At 49.6% G+C, this 19,457-nt stretch overlaps 7 protein-coding genes across 7 annotated transcripts; 5 read left to right on the forward strand and 2 right to left on the reverse strand.

The window, feature by feature from the left end:
- Nucleotides 1-19: 19 nt before the first annotated feature.
- Nucleotides 20-2,005, reverse strand: LTR84_000208 (uncharacterized protein; the record flags this gene model as incomplete). Its single annotated transcript, XM_064843839.1, has 6 exons — nucleotides 20-138; nucleotides 199-333; nucleotides 389-686; nucleotides 739-1,144; nucleotides 1,213-1,664; nucleotides 1,733-2,005. The coding sequence occupies 6 exons, from the start codon at nucleotides 2,003-2,005 to the stop codon at nucleotides 20-22; spliced, it is 1,683 nt and encodes a 560-aa protein (XP_064711699.1).
- Nucleotides 2,006-2,709: 704 nt separating this feature from the next.
- On the forward strand, nucleotides 2,710-5,103 carry LTR84_000209 (uncharacterized protein; the record flags this gene model as incomplete). The annotated part of the gene is made up of 5 exons (XM_064843840.1): nucleotides 2,710-3,118; nucleotides 3,176-3,220; nucleotides 3,288-3,370; nucleotides 3,430-3,795; nucleotides 3,868-5,103. 5 exons carry the CDS (start codon nucleotides 2,710-2,712, stop codon nucleotides 5,101-5,103), a joined length of 2,139 nt encoding a protein of 712 aa, XP_064711700.1.
- Nucleotides 5,104-6,468: 1,365 nt separating this feature from the next.
- LTR84_000210 (uncharacterized protein) lies at nucleotides 6,469-6,738 on the forward strand (the record flags this gene model as incomplete). The annotated part of the gene is made up of 1 exon (XM_064843841.1): nucleotides 6,469-6,738. The coding sequence occupies one exon, from the start codon at nucleotides 6,469-6,471 to the stop codon at nucleotides 6,736-6,738; it is 270 nt and encodes an 89-aa protein (XP_064711701.1).
- A 381-nt stretch (nucleotides 6,739-7,119) lies between these two features.
- On the forward strand, nucleotides 7,120-9,291 carry LTR84_000211 (uncharacterized protein; the record flags this gene model as incomplete). The annotated part of the gene is made up of 1 exon (XM_064843842.1): nucleotides 7,120-9,291. One exon carries the CDS (start codon nucleotides 7,120-7,122, stop codon nucleotides 9,289-9,291), a length of 2,172 nt encoding a protein of 723 aa, XP_064711702.1.
- A 3,342-nt stretch (nucleotides 9,292-12,633) lies between these two features.
- On the forward strand, nucleotides 12,634-14,195 carry LTR84_000212 (uncharacterized protein; the record flags this gene model as incomplete). The annotated part of the gene is made up of 2 exons (XM_064843843.1): nucleotides 12,634-13,920; nucleotides 13,974-14,195. The coding sequence occupies 2 exons, from the start codon at nucleotides 12,634-12,636 to the stop codon at nucleotides 14,193-14,195; spliced, it is 1,509 nt and encodes a 502-aa protein (XP_064711703.1).
- A 716-nt stretch (nucleotides 14,196-14,911) lies between these two features.
- On the reverse strand, nucleotides 14,912-15,552 carry LTR84_000213 (uncharacterized protein; the record flags this gene model as incomplete). Its single annotated transcript, XM_064843844.1, has 2 exons — nucleotides 14,912-15,123; nucleotides 15,264-15,552. The coding sequence occupies 2 exons, from the start codon at nucleotides 15,550-15,552 to the stop codon at nucleotides 14,912-14,914; spliced, it is 501 nt and encodes a 166-aa protein (XP_064711704.1).
- Nucleotides 15,553-16,900: 1,348 nt separating this feature from the next.
- On the forward strand, nucleotides 16,901-18,160 carry LTR84_000214 (uncharacterized protein; the record flags this gene model as incomplete). The annotated part of the gene is made up of 6 exons (XM_064843845.1): nucleotides 16,901-17,148; nucleotides 17,229-17,362; nucleotides 17,422-17,577; nucleotides 17,647-17,847; nucleotides 17,897-18,022; nucleotides 18,108-18,160. The coding sequence occupies 6 exons, from the start codon at nucleotides 16,901-16,903 to the stop codon at nucleotides 18,158-18,160; spliced, it is 918 nt and encodes a 305-aa protein (XP_064711705.1).
- Between the last annotated feature and the right edge of the window lie 1,297 nt (nucleotides 18,161-19,457).

Genomic DNA, 19,457 nt, shown 5'->3' on the forward strand with positions numbered 1-19,457 from the left:
ATTCAACTTTATGATCTTATTACTTGGTGGCTAGAGCTCCAGAGATTAACTCTACTAGACAAATGATTCTTTCTTCTTGGAATCGACGCCCAACAAGTTGCATCCCAACTGGAGTTCCGTGCTCCAATTCTGGGTCATCTACAAAGAATACGATTAGCCATTTGAGATCTGGTCCCACTTTCCAAGAAATAGACTCACATTGCTCCCAGCGCTCCTTATCCTCATCACTTATCGGTTGATAGTTGGTGTCACGAACATCAATGTCTTTGTCAACTTTGGTGACGGGGAACACGCCCGACGTATAGTCTAGTGTGTTTACCCAAGGCGTATATCCTACTCGATATGTCAGATTGTCGGGGCGATCATGACCTGTAACCGCGAGACCTACCGATGGGAATCTGCTTGTCGAATGTGAATGCCGCTACTGCTGACACTGGGGTCAGAATAGCATCAACCGGTCTACCTGACTTGGTCAGCTTTGCGGTTCTGTTCCAATAGTCCATATATTCCTTCTGATACTGTCGAAGCCTGACGTTGGTGTCCCAGATCTGATCGACTGTCTTTGGCGCTTTCGTCTTCCCATCGTCGCCGTAGTATAATTCTCCGACGAATGGTGGGGGCGGTTCTCCTGAAAGTCCGGTGTGATGCCAGATATCCAGGCCTCCGTCGGCAGTATACGATTCAAACTTTGGACAGAGTAAGCAGGTATCTTCGAACATTATTTGGTATCAAGCTTACAGCAAATGCCACGGCAGTCTTATGAGAAGGAGGATCCCACTCTATTAGTTCATGGCCCATTGAAGTGATGACTTGAACCACTTTTTCAAACGCCCGCTTGACGGCAGGCTGAGGGTTGACAACCCCGTCACTGAAGAGCAGGCCAAACGTGAGCTTGCCATCGGCGGGGACCTGGGCAAACTCTGCCTCTCGCCACGGCATGTTGACAACCGCTGGGTCGTGGAGCCATGGTTGCTGACTTAGTATGGATTGCATCATTAATCTTAAACTCCCAATTGATGTTGCCATGGGCCCGCAAACCGAAGGGATGCTGTTCTGGCCTGGCATACTGTTGGCCGCGCCCACATAGGGGAGGCGCCCAAATGAAGGTCGAATACCATACAGTCCGTTTAATCCCGAAGGAATTCTTTGTCACACCTAATCAGCCTTGCCAGATACGATAACGATGTATGATCAAAGAGGACTGCAGCTTACCTGATACTGCCACCTATGTCTGTACCGAACCCAATTGGGCTGCCACGCATGCTGATGAGGGCCCCTTCTCCTCCCGAACTCCCACCACAACTCACCAGGCGATTGCTAGGGTTAAGGGTTAACCCAACGATATTGTTGCCTGTCACCCCACTCATAACAGTGTGTGGAAGGCTAGTTTTGCAAAATGGTATTCCCCCGAGCGCTTTGGCTTCGCGCACTAACTCGCTCTCGACGTTCTTCTCCTTTCCAGTGCCCTTGACGCCCTCGAATGTGTTGATCCATCCCACATAGCCCATGGTTGTCTCGACGCCTTTGACGTGAAATTGATCCTTGAAACTCACGGGAAGTCCATGGAGTGGGCCGGTAGGACCATTGCCAGCGGCGAATGCCGAGTCAAGATTCTTCGCATGTTCGATGGCCTGGTCGAAGAATATTTCGTGCAGGCAATTAGTCTGTGTAAATAGAGACCACAAGTTAGCAAAGGCGCGTTGTATGGTGCTGCAATGCCGCAAATACTCACCAACTGGTGAGCCAGTGCGGCTCGATGGCAGAAGGCTGTGACGACTTCTGTTGCTGTCCATTTGCCAGTCGTGGTGTTTTCCGTGATTTTGACGGCGTCACTTTCGGTGATTTCAATCTCTCGTGCAGACAGGAACTGCTGGACGTACGGCCCAGTAACGTCCTTTTGAGCCTCCGCCGACGGTATCGGCTCAGGTAGTCGCCATTCTATTGGGATCTTCGCAAGAGTGGATTCCCTCTTCTTGAGCCCTCGTTCTTGCCAGGTTAAAGCCATGTCTAGTTGTCCTAACACTTGTGTGATCGAGGCAATACTTGTGAATTCGTCCCTTCCTGTTCTTTTATGCTCTTGAATAGGTTGCAAAATGGCCAAAATTGACAACCGCGGCTACCAGAGTACGATTGCCTATTGAGGGAGTGCTAAAGACATCTGTGGCATGCATTGCAGTTCTGTCTTATCGATGTAATCATGCCAGCTGGGGATCCAGACCCAATCCCTTATCATAGTATACCCATGTAAATCGTAAGCTTTAGGATGTGTGACAGATTGAAGTGTACCGTGGAACGGGAAATCGCATATCAGTAGCACATGGTATATCAACTCTGAACAGGCATACGTCCTATGAGATGATATAGGCTTCGGTTGGTAGGAGCAAATATCAACCGCGGCTACGATGTCTGGTCCAATGAAGTCACGCCCTTGAGCGCCGTTATCAACGGCGGGTACAATTAGCGTAGCCTCGATTGATAGTCAACCGCGGCTACCTCGTTCAGAACTCGTTATCAGGTCCGGTAAGAGACAAGGTCTGCAGACCACAGGTGTCCCTTATCTTGGATCACACATCGAGACAGATCCTATCTCGAGCAAATGTCGAGCCCTATACTATATAAACATGGCCGAGACCAGGACCAGGGAGACGGCACATCAAGCAAACGACTGTATCAGAATCAATTCTTTGGAGCCGCGAGCACATCAAAACTATGTCTAGTTACTCTGTTGGCCCTGAGCTGCAGGTCCTCAGCCCTGGGGTGGGCTATGGCATCATTGCGGGAATAGGCGCGGTCTTCAGTCTGGTCATGATTCTAACCTCACGCTTCCAGAACCGATACTTTGCCTTTTCGACAAAACAATCGGAAGAATTCAATACAGCTTCACGAAGTGTCAAGCCTGGCCTTATAGTTGCAGGGATCGTCTCTGCGTGGACTTGGTCGGCCACGCTATTAACCAGCTCCACGTTCGCCTACGCCTTCGGGATTTCGGGCCCAATGTGGTACGCGGCACTTGGTTCGTCCCAGGTGATTCTGTTTGCTATGCTCTCACTTCGAGTCAAGAGAGACGTTCCCGGTGCACATACGTTCCCAGAAATTGTGCTTGCCCGTCACGGTCATGGTACGTTGTGCCGTCGGGGGGTGTGCTAGCATAAGGAAGATACTTACATAACTTTAGTGGCGCATGGAATTTTCACATTCTTTGGCTGGGTGGTAAATATGTGTAAGTGTCCCGTCACCTGAAGAGGTGAAAGCACGAAAAGATCTTTGGCTGATTTCACCGCCAACAGTCGTTGGTGCATCGTTGATCCTTGGTGGATCACAAGTTCTGGCAGGACTATCTGGGGTCAACGTCTATGCCGCTTGCTTCATCGTGGGCATCTATAGCTTCTAAAGGAGCTGAAAGATAGGCTAACTTGTCGTTTCACACAGATTCCCATCGCTGTGGCGGCATATGTCATCCAAGGAGGTCTTCGCAGTACCTTCGTTGCCGACTATCTCCACACCGTGATACTTTTTGTGGCTATCTTCATATTTGCCTTCACTCTCTACACTTCAGACGACTATGCTGGCAGTCCAGGTCGAGTCTATGATCTATTAGTCGAGGCATCCAAGGCAACTCCGCTCCCGGGAAACCGTCACGGCTCGTGGCTGACGTTTCAATCGGACACGGGCCTCAAATTCGCAGCCTTGATCTTCTTGGGCAGTTTCTCTGTCGTATGGTTGGATCAAGCTTACTGGCAACGCGCTATTGCTTCGAAGCCGGAGACGAGCGTCAAGGCATATCTGTTGGGCGGTGTAAGTACAAACTAGCTGCTCAAAGCTATTGACATTATTCGTCCTATCAACCCCATGCTGACAATAATCTAGCTTGCCTGGTATGGTATACCCTATGCCTTTGCTACTGCCATGGGACTAGGTGCCGTTGCATTGACAAGTTCGCCATCGTTCCCTACGTATCCCAACCCCCTTACACCTGCGCAGGTTGGAGGTGGATTCTCAGCCCCTGCGACAGCGATTGCCTTAATGGGCAAGAATGGCGCCGCCTTGATGCTTTTGTCGCTCTTCATGGCAGTTACATCTGCAACCTCGGCTGAGCTCATCGCCGTCTCGTCTTTGTGGACATTCGACGTCTACAAACTCTACATCAATCCTTCGGCATCGTCTTCGCAATTGGTTGCTCAATCGCATTACGGCATCGTAGTATATTCCTTGACATTGGCAGCCTTCTGCTGCGGACTGAGTGCCAGTGGGATCGACATCACATGGCTGATGACTGTAGGTGGAGTGATTTGTGGTGGAGGCGGTATACCGTTGGGTCTCCTAGTTCTTTTTCCCGAATGGGTTTCGACCACAGCCGCCATTGGAGCTCCTCTGGTTGCAACACCTTCAGGATTGATCGCCTGGTTTGTTACTACACACATCAGATCAGGATCAATCACTGCTGTCACAACTGGTGATCTGACCAACTCTTTAGTCGGAAGTGCCACCGCCTGTGGCACAGGTGCAGTTGTGGTCCTCGTTCTGACCATCCTCCTCCCATACAAGTACACTTCGACAGATCCCGCACATATAGCCCGTGTCCAAAAGATTCGAGGAACCGTGCCTCTGCAAGGACAGGAACCTATCAACGAAGCAGGTCTGACTGTGAGTGAGACAATCATTGAGACGAAACCTGGAAAATCTGGCGAGCCCGATACCGAGAAAGCAGCGAAAAGCGCTTCGCCCGTCGAAGCAGGGGCTCCGACAGGTAATGAGATTGTTGACTTTCTGACTGCCAACCACATCGAGCCTCTGGACTTCAACGCTTATCGTCGAGCCCGACGTCTGGCTTACTGGAGTTGTGCGGTATTCTTCGTTGTTGCCATTGTGTTGTTCCCATTCACATTCTATGGCACTGGGTATATTTTTACCAAAGCCGCATTCACAGGCTGGGTGGTCGTGAGTTTGATCTGGGTGTTTCTCAGCGCCTTAGCCTGCATTGTTTGGCCGCTTGTGGAAAGCTACCCAACTTTGAGGGATATGACCAAAATGCTTATCCACGACGTGTCGTCGAGGAAGCCGAACACAGCCACTACAGCCAATAATACTCCAGCGGAACTCTAGGATCATGGAACAGATCTCGGAGAAAAGATGTTGGACGGACGAGGACCCTAATGTTGTATTTGAAAGAATATCGTCGAAATACCTTCTGACCGCGCTGGTCTCCCTAAGTTTGAGCGAGAAAAGATCGAGAGGGGGGGGGGAAAGTGTACTCTTGTATTTAGGCATAAAGCTATCGCGTGTTCAACGGGATTTTAAGATAGCTGTCCAAAATGCTGAGATTTTGGCGGATTGTGGTGGTTTCTGATAGCTCTTAGGTATATTCTAGGGCAACAGTAACTGAGAAGCGAAAAGTACCTGTGGATAAGTACATCTCGGTGACTATGCGAACGTACATACGGCGCATGAACGGACGTTACGCCCTTATCGCAATCTCGACGGCACACTGGTTTGGAAAGGTGATCACCTTGCGGTGCAAGAAGCACCTTTAGGAAGCACTGTACAGTCAGGGGGAACACGTTGTAGTGGAGCATCCTGACACTCTGATCAGTATGGCTAACCTGACCAGCATACCAAAAGATCATGCTCACAGTAATCCACGCGGTTGATGACTTGTGCATGGAAGCAATCCAAGTACTCGGTCCTTTGCACCCCGACATCCGGAACGCAATTAGGATCTTGATGACATGGCTGAGCGCAAACAACGACACCGAACCAGATGAGGAGCTCCACGAGCTTGCTTTGAATTCATAGGCCTACGGCAACTTGCCATAGGAAAGAGATTCTTCAATGCAAAGATTCCAAGAAGAGAGATCAGATGTCCTTGTAAGCGGTGGAACTAGCCACGAGACTAAGGCTCTCTTTAGAATTATTGAAGTCGGATACTAGCTCAGCATGGCAACCAGAACAATCCCGCAGGAGCCTCATCAAGTTCGTAAGCGTCAGTGCATTGAATCAAAATCGTGGCGATCAAAGAACTCCGAGTCTTTCGATTGCCCCATCAATTGAGCTGCTGAAATGAAAGTGGTCAAAATTGTGGCCAAGGCTCTGAAGCAAAAGGCATCAAGCTTGAATGCAAACTCGCCTGACAAGAGCGAGCATCAATATCAAAGACAATACACCCAACTCTACCATTCCCTACGGTTTTTGTCATCAATTCACGGGCGGCGGACGTTGGCATGGCGGCTGGCAAAAATGTCTCAAATCACTTTGAGGGGCGTTTCATTGCAGAGAAGTTGATGGCCAATCCAGATCGTAAAGCATACAGAATCCGCAGGTGGCTTAGAGTGGCCGCTTTCATTTCAGCACCGACCCAGGTCTCACCCAAGTATTCTCATTTGCTTGATGACGCATCGTTTATCCAAGATGACAGTCAGTGATTCCCCACGTGTCTTCTGAACAAGCGTCCCGGGAAAGTTGATCCGCGAAATGCTCGATGACCCAGGAATCCCTCTACCTACTTTATTCCTACCTGGTAGAGACCTGGTACAAGAAGTCGTTCCGGTCAACGACTTTGCCATGATCGGCTGTGGAGATGTCGCAAATTTTGTCGCTCCAGTAGTGGTAATGCTCGCTGCAGTCCATAACGACACCGAGCTGCTGCTAGGTGAGATAGTAGAACTGATCGAGGAACTTGAGCTGGAGGGCGACGTGCTCAAACATGCCGCATCGTCTGGTTATAGCTTACTCGAACTATAAGCGTCGCAAGTTTTGCTTAGAGCATGGCTGGCAATGTATTTAACCCAACGAGGTGGTATGGTCGCGAGCGATGAAAAGAACTGAGCGCAGGCAGATTTCCGAGTCGGAGAAACTTGCATCTCCGCAGATCGCGACTTCCTCCGCAAACAATCACATCTTCTTCAACGTAACTTCCTCCAAGTTCAATTTCTCCTACTGATGGGCAAAAGGCAGGCGCCTTCAATAATCTGACTGCACCTTCCTGATGATACCGCCGGCTGCACCGATAGAGACCGTGCTCTCTCCTCTTTGTCAGCCTTCGATCTCTCTTTCTTTGATCAGGCCTTGACTTGACATCTCTCATTTCTGCATCTCCCACCCTCTCTGCTCTCTTCAACCACCATGTCTCTCTCCGACATTCATCTCTTTAACCTCTACAAACCCCTGGTTGACTCCGCTATCCTTGAGTTGGCCGATACCCATCCCGATATTCTCAACGATAATCCTATCCTCGAAAGCGACTGTACCGATCTCCTTTCCCAAGTCCGCACTCTCCGAACCCAGCCTACGGAGTCCAATGACGAACCCTTTCTTCACAACGCTGCTATCGAAGCTGCTTGTCGCGACATCTTCCTCCATACCACGGCCACCGTCGAGATCTTGGAGCCCGCCTTTTGTGTGATTTGGGTACTTTTGGATATCATAACCGTCCTGTCTGATAATGACTTGTGTGAACCTGGCTTGACCACTTACCTCATCGAAGATCTTCTTGATACCCAGACCATTGAGGGATGCAGGAGGGTCTTTGACTATCTAGAGTCCCGTCGGGAGAGGCTGATTGCGAAACATTTCAAAGCCAAGCACCTCATCCTTCTGAGATTATGCAATGACCTCCTTCGACGCCTCTCAAGGGCTGAGGACACTGTCTTCTGCGGTCGCGTCTTCATTTTCTTGTTCCAGAGCTTTCCGCTGGGTGACAAGAGCTCTGTCAATCTGCGCGGCGAATTTCACGTCGAAAATGCAACCACGTTCGACCCCTCCCCAAAGAAGTCGGAACATGCCATCAAACCGATGGAGCTCGATTCTACCGATGCTCAATCTCACACACCGCAAGCCACGTCAGGAGCTCAGACGCCTGCATCTCAATCTCAATCACAGGATCCCGACCAGAAGAGTACCACCGCCCGAGGTACACCGGTCCCTAGACTCGCAAAGTCTTCCGATCCCAAGGACAGCCTCGATGCTGCGCTGCCACCCCCAGATCTTGACAGCTTGTATCCCAAGTTCTGGACCTTACAATCCTTCTTCTCATCTCCTACACGACTATTTGAACCTAGTAATATGTCCACTTTCAAGGATGGGATCGAGCAGACGATAGCATGCTTCAAGAGTGTTGCACAATCATCCACTTCGACGAGCAATCCTTCCGACATCAAGCGTGGTCTCAAGCGCAAGAGAACAAGTGAGATGGATATCACCAGTTCGACCATTCCCTCCACAACCTTCAACCCCAAATATCTTACCAATCGTGACCTGTTCGATCTTGAGGTTCATGACACAGCCTTTCGTCGTCATGTCTTGGTGCAAGCACTGATCATGCTCGATTTTCTTCTGAGCTTGACTACCGGCGCCAAGGAGAAATTTGAGGGATTGACCAACAAATCAGTGCTATATGTGTACACGCTATCAGAAGAGGACACAAAGTGGGTTCACACAACTCGAGCAGCAATCGCGTCATATCTCCAGCAAGGCAGTGGAAACGAAGGCAAATTCTACTATCGTATGGTCGATACTGTGTTGTCGCGTGACAAAAATTGGGTGCGGTGGAAGGCAGAGAGTTGTCCGACCATTTCCCGTGACAGTGTGACATGGCAAGCCCATGTCGAGGCGAAGGTTACGTTGACCAAACTCACCAGTGCACACAAAGCGCCTCTTCCAGCGCCGCCGGGAGCCAGAGATCTTGCCTTTCTTTCGCGAGTGGAGCCACTAGAGGCTCTGAAGCATCCAAGCAAAAGACGCAGGGCTCCGACAATGGAAGACTACTATAATGGCATTCAATCGGACGAGCTTGACTTGGATTTTCCCAATGACGAAGAGACGAATAATGAGATCAAAGAGCGCAAGGCTGGAAGAGTGTGGCGTGCGCTAAGAGCCAGTGGTCGAAGATACGTTCTTTGCGACAACATCGCCAACGGAACCAATCTCAAGGCATTGATTGAAAAAGGAGGTGAAGATGGAGACAAGACTGGGGATGAGCATCTCAAGCAGGATGAGCACGAGGATGAGAACATGGAGACGGAGGAGAAAGGGCACACGAATGCAGAAGGAGTTGTCAATGGGAACGTGAATGGAAGGACGGTGGAGGGTGATGTCCAAGTGACCGAGTCCAATGACGAAGCTGAGGGTAACAGAGATGATGAGGGACCCGATGGTCCTTCAGATTCGAATGCAATACAAGCTAGCGATCCGATAGATGCTGAGATGAAGGACGTTGATTCGCAAGTGTCGGCAGTTGGGGGTGGTGCGAGCCTACCGAGAGACGAATCTCAAGAATCTGGCGAAGCAGACGGCTAGTCATAAAGTAAAATCTCAGTCCATGATCAATAATAAGAATAAGGAGTCTGTAGTCTACAAATCCATCATCGCCAGAATGCAGTAATAAATGTGGTTCCGAGCCACTATCATTGTAGAAAATGAAAGGAAGTGGAGTGAAGGAAGAAGGTACTTGGTACCTCACCTACAGGTGGACCCAAGGGTGTGATGTTGGAGCCCAGAGGGGGTACATTCTACATTCTCACAGCCTCGGGCTTGACATACTCCGGGGGGTGGAAGACAGCAAGTGTCCAGGTACCGGGTACCTGACCTACGAAATCTCTACGCTTTCGATGTTGTCATGCCATTATCAGGGTGTCTGAAGGGTCACTGGGTATCCTCGGTACTTTCAGACCGCAGTGGTGGCAAAAACATGTGAGATGCAGTTGCAGTGCGGCGCTGTCAGAGCGAGGTGGAGAATCACCTGCAAGGTTTTTGGACAAAAAACTTCCATCATCATCATGAAAACTTCAAAACCTCCGTCCGTCTGCTTGCAACACTGGAGGTTGAAAGGAGTGGCCAGCGGCGCCTGGGGGAGAGTGCGGGGTAAGGCTAGGCTAATGGGTTTAGTTGGGCAGTGGTTAGGCTAGGTGGGCTAACTGGGACAGGAAGGCCACCACCGAAAGGGTTTTTGCTCTACAGTCACGGTGGGCTGGAAGGTTAGAACTTAACTACGACTGGAAGACAACTAAAAAGGTGGAGACGGCGCAATAATAAGAATAATAATAATAATAATGCGGTCCTGTATGGCCCGAGGTTGGAGCGGGAATTTCAGCGTGAGCACAGACAGATACCGAGTAGATTTGGGGGAATGGATAATAAAATGGTGAGTAGGTACGAAGTACGGAGTGCCGATAGTGCTTACTTGTCAGTGTGGTTAGAATCGGGATGGGAGAATCGATGGAAAAGTATCGGTTGCTTGCCGGGTCGCCGTATCGTATCGGTGACAATCGAGGGAGGTGGAGAATGAGAGATGGATCATTTATCCAACACTTGAAGGGAAGGTGGCATTGGGTCAACCCCGGGTGGTAACCATGTGGCTTGAATCCCAAAGCGAGGCTAAGATTGATCGATTCCCTGTACGGATATGGATACGGAGTATTGATTGAAGATACAAGTCTCATACGGATAGCTGGATCAGGCTGCTGTTGAGCCTTCTGAGTCCTGATGCAGACTTGTCTGAAGGTGAGGCTGTTTGGGAGACTTGGCCGTGCACTGGCAACCAGCTGAGTTTCAAAGCCAAAGGTTAATGGGAGGATAACTCTCGTGGGTATCCCCCAGTTTCGATTACGCGGCCGGTTGACACTCTGGTCGATTTGCTACACATGTCACGCCAGAATTGGACGGTTTGACCACCAGGTCAGGTCAGCCTGGAATTTCCATGGTTGTTTGGGCCGCAATGCGAGGCTCAGGCTTCCGAAGCCTTGTGACTTGGGAGGGTTGACCAGAAAAGAGTCGGTCAGGCCAGGCTGGGCAGATAGCGGCCGTTGGGACTGCGCTGTACCTCGTCTGTGCAAGGACAGTTAACTCATCTCGGGTACACAACCGCATGAGTAGTGCACCCCCAAATGATCGGTACTTGATTGAGGGTGTGCAGCGTGCCACTGCTATGAACCTTTTACGAGGTGTCCGTACTGCCTGAACAGACTTGAAGACGCGATTGCACCGAAAAGTGGATTGGGGTATCCAGACACCAAGTCTGATTTGATTGATGAGACGGAGGTCAGTACCGAGGAAGGAATAGAATCCATGCCTGGAAGACGAGTGGAAGCAGTTCAAGTTGAAAGGAAAAACTGAAAGAGGGGCAATCGCCAACCACTGCACTTGCACCAAAGAGCTTTCCCCGATGCAGGTCGGTCGGTGGGCGAGCTCGAACCTGCCACGACTGACCCTTGACTAAAGCCTCGTGCATGCCTAGAATCCATCGCCTATTGGCTCTGGAAAACGCCCAAACTCTCCTCCTTCCACCGACCACCTTGCCCACCACCCTTTTGCAGCCTCGGCAGATCTTAACTGTTTTGGGCCAGGCCTCCTCCTCTTTTTTCTAGGCTTCGATTGGGGTCAGGCTCTCGGGGCCTCGGGCTAGTCACCCAAGAGCTAAGAGCTAAGGCTCGAAGCCTCAGGGCCTCGGGGGAAGCTGGTAGCTGGTAGCAGGCTGTCCCCTCGCCTTGCCAGTTCCAGTTGCCACCTGTCACCACCACGCTACAAAGTCACCGTCACCCACATTCTCTTCTTGACCGATAAGTGGAAATATGGATGACTCTGAAAGCCCTAGTCTTGCTCTTGATAAATTCAGATTTGGCTGGAAACCAAAATCGTGGCCGTAGTAGACGAGTCGTGATAAGAATTCCTCTATCATTTCGCGGAGCCTGGTCAGTGGTCAGAGCTCTGCCGAAATCAATGATGCTGGAGAAAGCTGATAGCTACGGAATAAGCTCCACTAGGAAAGCAATCAGTCCTCGAATTGTGGGTGTGTATGGGCCTTGAATGCATCATTCCGGTCTGGCTTCAGAGTTCTGGAGAAACAAAACCACAACCTCGCAGCCTTACAGGCTAAAAGCCTCGTCAACCACAAACACGTCCCGGTTCCCCCTCCTCTTTTGTTTTTTCCCCCCAATAATCTATCGAGTCCACCCGTATTTTTGCCCTCAGGCTCATGCTCAGGCTCAGGCTGCTTCTCACATTCTCGCATGCTCGCCCTTCCCTCTCATCAATCTTATCACCACCTCTCAACCCGACTGAACAAGTTAGCAACCGTGGAGGTGAACAGACTTGAGCTACTAGTAGAACCTCGCAAGCTTAAGCCTTTTCATCCCACCTCCGCCTTCACCATTATTACTCGGTACGGACTCTCCATCTCAACCACCGCGACTGCCACACTCGACCTTCTCCTCTTTCCTTCTCTTTTCGACTTCTCAAAGTCGCTCCTTCCCTCAACCAGCAACCACCGTCTTGGCAATTTCGCCATCTGCCAGAAAGCTCTCGCCAGCAAGCTTATCTCTTCCTTTTTCCAACCATTCTCTTCAACTGATTGCCAGCCTTCCTCAACTTCAACTACAATTCCAAAAACAATGACTGATCATCTCTGAATTTTCCTCGACAGCCTGCCCGCACTTTGCAAGCCTTGCCTTGCCTTGCCTCGCCACGCCTTGTCTCGCCACGCCTTGCCCTGCCTTGCCCTTGGGTTCGAGGTTTCTTCGGTGGTTCTTTTTCGCTCAACTCCGCTTCTTAACCCGACACCCACTTTCATATTATCCTCACCCAGCACAGCCATCTAGACCTACACCACACTTTATTTTATCTCGTCGACTCCAAATATCCAACATGGCGACTGATTCAAATATTAATATCACTTCCGCATCTCTACGAGGCAGTCCTTCTGATCGCATCATCAAACCTCGACCTCGGAAAGATTCGCTGCAATCTATCTCCGGTTCCGACACCCATCCGGGTCGGGTCGTGAAGCCTCGTGCTCGAAAATCTCCCGGCTCTGGGGCAAAACGGTCAGAACCTGCTAAGCGCAAGTTTATTTGTTCTTTTTCCCACTATGGGTGTGACGTTGCTCTCAGTTCCAAAAATGAATGGAAGAGACATGTCTCCATTCAGCATTTGCAACTCGGCTTTTATCGCTGTGATGTTGGTTCATGTAACCCTGACTTGAACCCCAACGTTCCCGGTCATAAACGCGTCTACAATGACTTCAACCGAAAGGATTTGTTCACTCAACATCATCGACGAATGCACAAACCCGAGTCCGGCCCTGGCTCGGTACCATTCCCTGCCAGTAATGCAGATGCCAAGGATTGGAGAGCCTTCGAGGACAGCCTTGAAGATGTCAGAAGTCGTTGCTGGGTTGAAAAGCGCAAACCTCCACAGCGAAGCACTTGCGGTTTCTGCGGCAGAGTCTTTGAAGGTGATGGCAGTTGGAATGAACGCATGGAACATGTTGGTGGTCATTTTTCACGTGACATTGTTGAAGCCAAGGAAGAACGAGAGGATGAAGACTTGACTAACTGGGCCGTTGCTGAAGGTATCATCAAGGACGGTGGCAGCGGTCGTCATGTTCTCATTGATCAACCTCCAACCGCTGGCGAGAGACCTTACATGTCCAGAGATCGAGATGTCACCATGACAGATGTCCCCAGCTCCGACACTGCTTCACGCGATCCTGAACAATCTCCCTCGTTGAGTGCTTCATCTCGGAACAAAGACTCTGAATTCTACAAAAGTGATAGTCCCCGTGACTCTCGTCGTCTCAGCAGTGCTTTGAGCTCTGATGGCACTCCACGACCTACCTCTGCCGTTCCTCTGCTACAACCTTCTCCCAATCTGAACTCGGGCACTCAGACCGCTACTGCTCAATATGGCCCTGTCACTGCTCCTGTCCTTGCACCTGCACCATCTCCAAGATCTGGTCAGCCTCCTGCAACGCCACCAAGCCGAGGGTATAATCTGGCTCCACCACCACTCGGCGCTGCCAAGGCACCAGGCTCTCCAACTTCCGCAACCGTCCCAGCAGATGGAGGTAGTGGCGATAGACTCGAGGATCTGATCAATCAATTGATCAGACCTAAACCACCAAAATCTCATCGACGATTGACCTGGAAATGTGTTTGTCTCTTCCGATCCTTATTGCTTGAGTTTGACTGACCTGAATGTTTTAGGACTGTGCTTTGGAAATGTCGGTTGACATCGATGATGCTGATAGACAAGTCATCGAGAACCTCCAAGATATCAGCATTGTTTGCAGCAAGACACCCAGTCCATATCTCAAAACCAACAAGAATGGAAAATATCATGTTGTTGCCTGTGATGAATTGGCCACTTACATATCAAATCAATCAGTTGAGCAACACAATCGCCCAAATGACGTCACTGTATCTTGAACGCAGAGAAATGAACAGAATTTGCTGCAACCACAAGAGCTATGCGATTATCTTCTACATTCGAAAAGTCCCAGAGGGCAAGGAGGTCATGGATCCGTTGTCAATATGTGGGCAAATCTGGAGAGAACTCATATGCAGAAGCAAGGCACGGATCGTTCCACCATGAACGCCCACATTTGTCAGACAATATCAATTCACACGGCACAGAATGCTTAGTGTGGGAAGTTATGAAATTGGGGGGGAGGGACTATGAAACGAAGAGAGATTTGCCTCGGGGCACGAGTACATCCAAAGACCAACAGATTTTACGCGACAGAACTTGAATGCAAAATTGCTGGGGAGGTCATACTATACATTTGTTGAAGCCTGAATGTGATTGCGAATGCTAGCTGGGAGGCTCGACTTCTCAAAGCGAATAGCAATTAACAATTCTTGCTCATCGTGAATCAAGTAGTATGTATGCCATAGCTCAGAGAAAATGAAAAGCTTAGCATCCCATGTCTTGCGATCCAAAGCAATGAGTCCATCATCTGCTCCCCCTGACTGATCACGGCCTCAGCCTCGCGCGCAGAACGCCTAATGGATCGCCTATCCATGCTTGGTCTGGGGCTACAGGCTCAGTTGATATGATATCCAGGTTCACACCCTGCAAGCCCGTCGAATTCCAAGCTCAGATGACTTCCAGACGTCCGACCTGCTATTTTCTGGTGAGCCTTTTATTTAACCTCGGTATTGTCGCCATCATTGTCGCCATCGCCAATAGCGTCGATTCGTTCGCCACTGGTCTGGTCTGATTCACCCTCTCCATCCTCTCCGGTTCCGGGTTCGGTGCGAGGTCGGCCACGTGAGTCGAAGAACGTGACGGCCGTCGCAACGTCTTCTCGAGTGATTTCGGCCCGACCTGCACGCGCGGCAATGCCAATCGACACTGGGGAGATTTTCGTTCCCGTCAGCAATTTTGTTTTTCGGCTTCGGAATGATGAATGGAATGAAGGACATGAAGTGATTTGGTGCGAGTTCATTGGGAGTGAGTGAGGGAGGGGGGATGGATTGATATACTGTACTTACCATCGAGAAGGTTCTTGACGACGGACTCGAAGGTGCCTCGCGCAGCCACGACGGCAGGACATTCCATGCCGCCGTCCAGGTCACAGTCTTCGTGGAGCTTGTTGAGGACCGGTCGCATCCGCTCTCTTCTCTCAGAGGGGCTTTCGTTGGTGGTGGCGGCCGGCGGGATGTTGGAGATGTCATGCTTGCTGCATCCCAATTGGAGTTGAAGAAGGGCCATGTTGATAGCAGATGATGCAGCGGTAGTGGTGGTGGGCTGTTCCTGGTCGTGTTGCTCGTTGCTTGCCATTTTTGGGTAGCTTCAAGGTTGTTGGTGGTGTGGATTGGTGTTGAGTTGAGTTGAGAAAATTGTAAATGGTATATGGGAGAATCTGTATGAGAAGAGGAGGATGATGGAAGAATAGAAGAGGAGGAGAGTGGAAGAGTGGGAGGTTTATAGAGGGTAGTATTGCAATGGTACAGACGCATGTGACAAGAGAGAGAGACAGGGTGAGTGACAGGGTGAGTGGGAGCTGATTAAACCTCAAGTCGTAGGTTTAAGTAGAGTTATAAAAGTATAAAAGTACATAATAAGAGAAAGATAATAAAGGCTTACAAGGAGAGTAGAGTGGAAGAGTAGAAGGGAAGTGGTAGGCTTAAATAAAATACCTGATGAGGTCTTTAGTTGGAAGTGAGAGGAAGACCTTTTCTAATGTGAGACTTGAAACCTTAAGCTAAGGATAAGAAGTAAGGTAAAACTGACTGGCTTAACTAGATGACAACCTGAGCATCATGATTAGTTACAAGTCATTCTCTGAGATGAAAGGACTGTTTCCGAAGCTGCGCCGTCCTGGCAGAATCGAGCTCAAGATGTAGATGGAGGCCACCTGGTACCCAAGTGCTGAGGTTGAAAATTTGAAATTCCATCATGGGGATTATGTGGCGATATACTAGTTCGATAGAATAGGATTGTGTATTAGTCTCAGGATTTGACAGACAGCCTTGCGAGGTCAATACCACATAGGAGGAGGTACTAAAACAGGGGAAGGACAGTTGATGAGCAAAATTGGTTTATTATTACACGGATTCCTAAATGGGAAACGGACCTGCGAAATTAGTGTATTGACGTGTAGACCGTCAGATTCCTCCGTAGTCCACTGATGTGATTTAGCCTCACCAATATTTATGTACCGCGTGTGCCTTGTTAGCCGCACGAGGCACAAGAGGGTACTCACTAGGCTAAATTTGCAAGTGGAGGTCTTCCCTCGTGGGGGATGGGACGAATGCCTGTTCGGCTTTGCAGAGGCGAGAAATGGTGAGATACCCAGAGTGAACAGTATCCGTACAATGTGCCCACGTGCTCTAGCTTCCAATCGACCATTCTGCTCATCGCCATCAGACAGTATGGTGCCTTCAACGATAACACAACGCCTTCCAGAGAGCATCTGTCATTCTTGCCTTGCCATCTAGCAACTTCTGATATTGAATTCGCATTCCTTCGAAGGCTATAGATGATATGTGCTGTTGCTGCCTATGAGTACCTCTTGAATAGCAGTAACCGCTGCTATCAACTACCTCCAGACCGATAAGCGGCACAACCCTAACTAGCCCGGTTGGCCTTTCGGTGATACGGGCGGTCTATTGGCATTGGTCGATCAATGGCGATGACTTCACAGTCCAGTTTTCTAGACACTGTCGATTGGCCTTTGAGGAACTCCTATCGAACACCCAGCTTGGACTCAGCGTCGCTCAGTCCTGCCTCAGAGACTGCAAGCATTCATTTCTCACATTATCCACTTCCGCCAACTCCGATCTCTTCCAGACCCGCGAGCGAGAAAACAAGAGTCTCCAGTGTTGGAACAACAGACCTCGTTATTCGCGTCCCTCTACAGCGGCCTGTACATATGTATGTGGACCATAAGCCGGGTGTGATCACGGTGGTCAACTCGTTTTGTTCATGTCTGACTATTGATACTTGTGGCTCAGCGCATTCAGCAAAAGTTCTAGCTTATTCAAGCTCAGATTTACCACCATCGACATCCGAAAGGATGCGGCGGGAGGTCTGAAACGCATTGAGTTAAGTGAGCAGACAGGAGTAACATCGACATTGATTCACTCATGTCCGTACTATTCCGCTGCCATGAAGCAAGCTTTTGGGCAAAAACTGACAATGCCCCAGTTCCCGGTACCAAGAGCCCTATACCTCATCTCGAACAACCAGTAACATCGAGTACACCACATGCCTCGCGCGTTTCATTTCTTGAGGAACAGACGGTTCAATCTGCAACAACGCTTTTCCAGGCACAGCCCCAGTATACTTTCGAAACGTGGGAAGGTTAGTAAATGCCACCTGCGGCCTTTCGCCGTTGTTCTCCCGGCGTCCACCAATCCTAACTTCTCCCAGATTGTGTCCATTTCCAAGAAAAGCTGCTAGACCAGCAAATCATCTTTACAGCTGGAATAGCTGAGGCCAAGTCCAAGGGCCGTGGTGAAGAATGCATCAGTCAGAATTTACGGATTCTTCGGGCACGCAACGGCCGCCAGATTGTGATATTCTTTTGCAACTCCCAACGAAAGGAGAAGAAAAGATACATCTCCATCCCCCGTAAGCATTTCTTCAAATTATGAACGCTGAATTCTAACACACCGTGTAGTAGATTGTATTGATCATATTGAACAAAGCAAAAAATCCGGCCGTCCACTCAACTTGACCCTTCGACCTAATTTCGACCTACTGGCCCAGTTGAAGAGCTTGTCGATACATTTCCTTGATAATGATGGTAAGTAGTCTACTCCGAATTCGTTTTGATGATGAGAAATTTCGTTTCCTATTCAAGAGGTGCATGCGTGGCTGACCTGTCATAGACCAAAAGAGATTCTTCGGTCTTCTATGTCAAGGCATCGGTTTTCAAGGCTGAGAATATAATTGTAGCAACTCATGACGAGCATAACGATATGCATCTTCTTGCCTTGGGATTGTATGAGCGTTGAACGGTTAGCAATAGCGCTGGACTGCGTCGGTGTTACATTAATTTGCGAAAGACCAAGAACTTCAAGAGTCAGGAGTCACCTAGATTGGCATTGGCAGGGCATGTCTTGGGTTCCATTTGTTATGAAGACCGAGGGAATTTCGGCATGCAACCAAGCAAAGTATTCCTAGAATGTATCACTGTATCAGTCCACTTCAGATCAGTGATCGAAACCCATGGGGTCAAACATAGCTTTGGCTCCCGAGCATACAGAGTACTCCATGTGCAGTGCTCTATTCGGAGAAAGGGCAAGGCTCATTGATTGCGAGAATTTGGAACATGCTCTCCCATGAGACAATATAGTTGGTTGAACAAGCTGTAAGCCATTGGCAAGAAGCGATCTGGGCTGGGCTTGTTTTTTATGTGGAAACGCTCCAAGCCAAGAGGTTTAGACAAAGCGCCTTCAACGCCAAGCGGAGGACTAAGTTACTGCCCGGGACTTCAGTATCCGTACCTTTCTCTAATTCATTCTTCTTCTTTGTGCTCTTACGTCCACACCTTATAACTTCAGGCCTTATGTCTTTGTGAGAAAATTGGTCTCTTCAAACTACGGATGCATATCTAGTGATGATCGACTTGGAGTTTCAGATAGGTGATAGGGGGTCGGATAGGCCGCGTGCGTGGCGTGCCAATCCAGTGCTGGGCTAGAAGGAAAAGTACAAGGTGTACAAGGTACAAGTACCGAAGAAGCCGTTGCATAATGCAGACTAGGATCATCCCACGCCTAACCCTATTCTAACTCCTAACCAGTCGAGGGTTTAACACGTGCGACAGCCTCGACATTCCAATGGTCGATATTTTGATTGCGAAATATATTTCAGATAAATCGGGTTTTCAGTTGTGATTGTATTCGTCCCATGTTTCGCCACACTCACGACCCGGGCATGGCAATGCTAACACATTTGTGCTCGTGAATCGTCACATCGTCACATCGTCACGTTCTTCACGCCACAAGCTTGACGATAGAACGGATGTCTCGCGCCTTCTCAAGGCAAGGCCCGGTGCTGAAGCATCTGACCTTCTGGGCTGCATGGATCCCCTCGGATCGAGTTCTGTCGCAATATCTCGGAACTATCGACGTGCTACTGATTAGTGCGGTGGGACATCCTTGCGCTCTTTTACCCCCCGTGCTTGAATCTAATAAGGACGATGCTGCTGTTGATGGTGTACCGAATGAATCGCACAT

Source organism: Exophiala bonariae (genome assembly GCF_035927105.1).
Source record: "Exophiala bonariae strain CCFEE 5792 chromosome Unknown scaffold_1, whole genome shotgun sequence".
NCBI classification, from domain to species: Eukaryota; Fungi; Ascomycota; class Eurotiomycetes; order Chaetothyriales; family Herpotrichiellaceae; genus Exophiala; species Exophiala bonariae.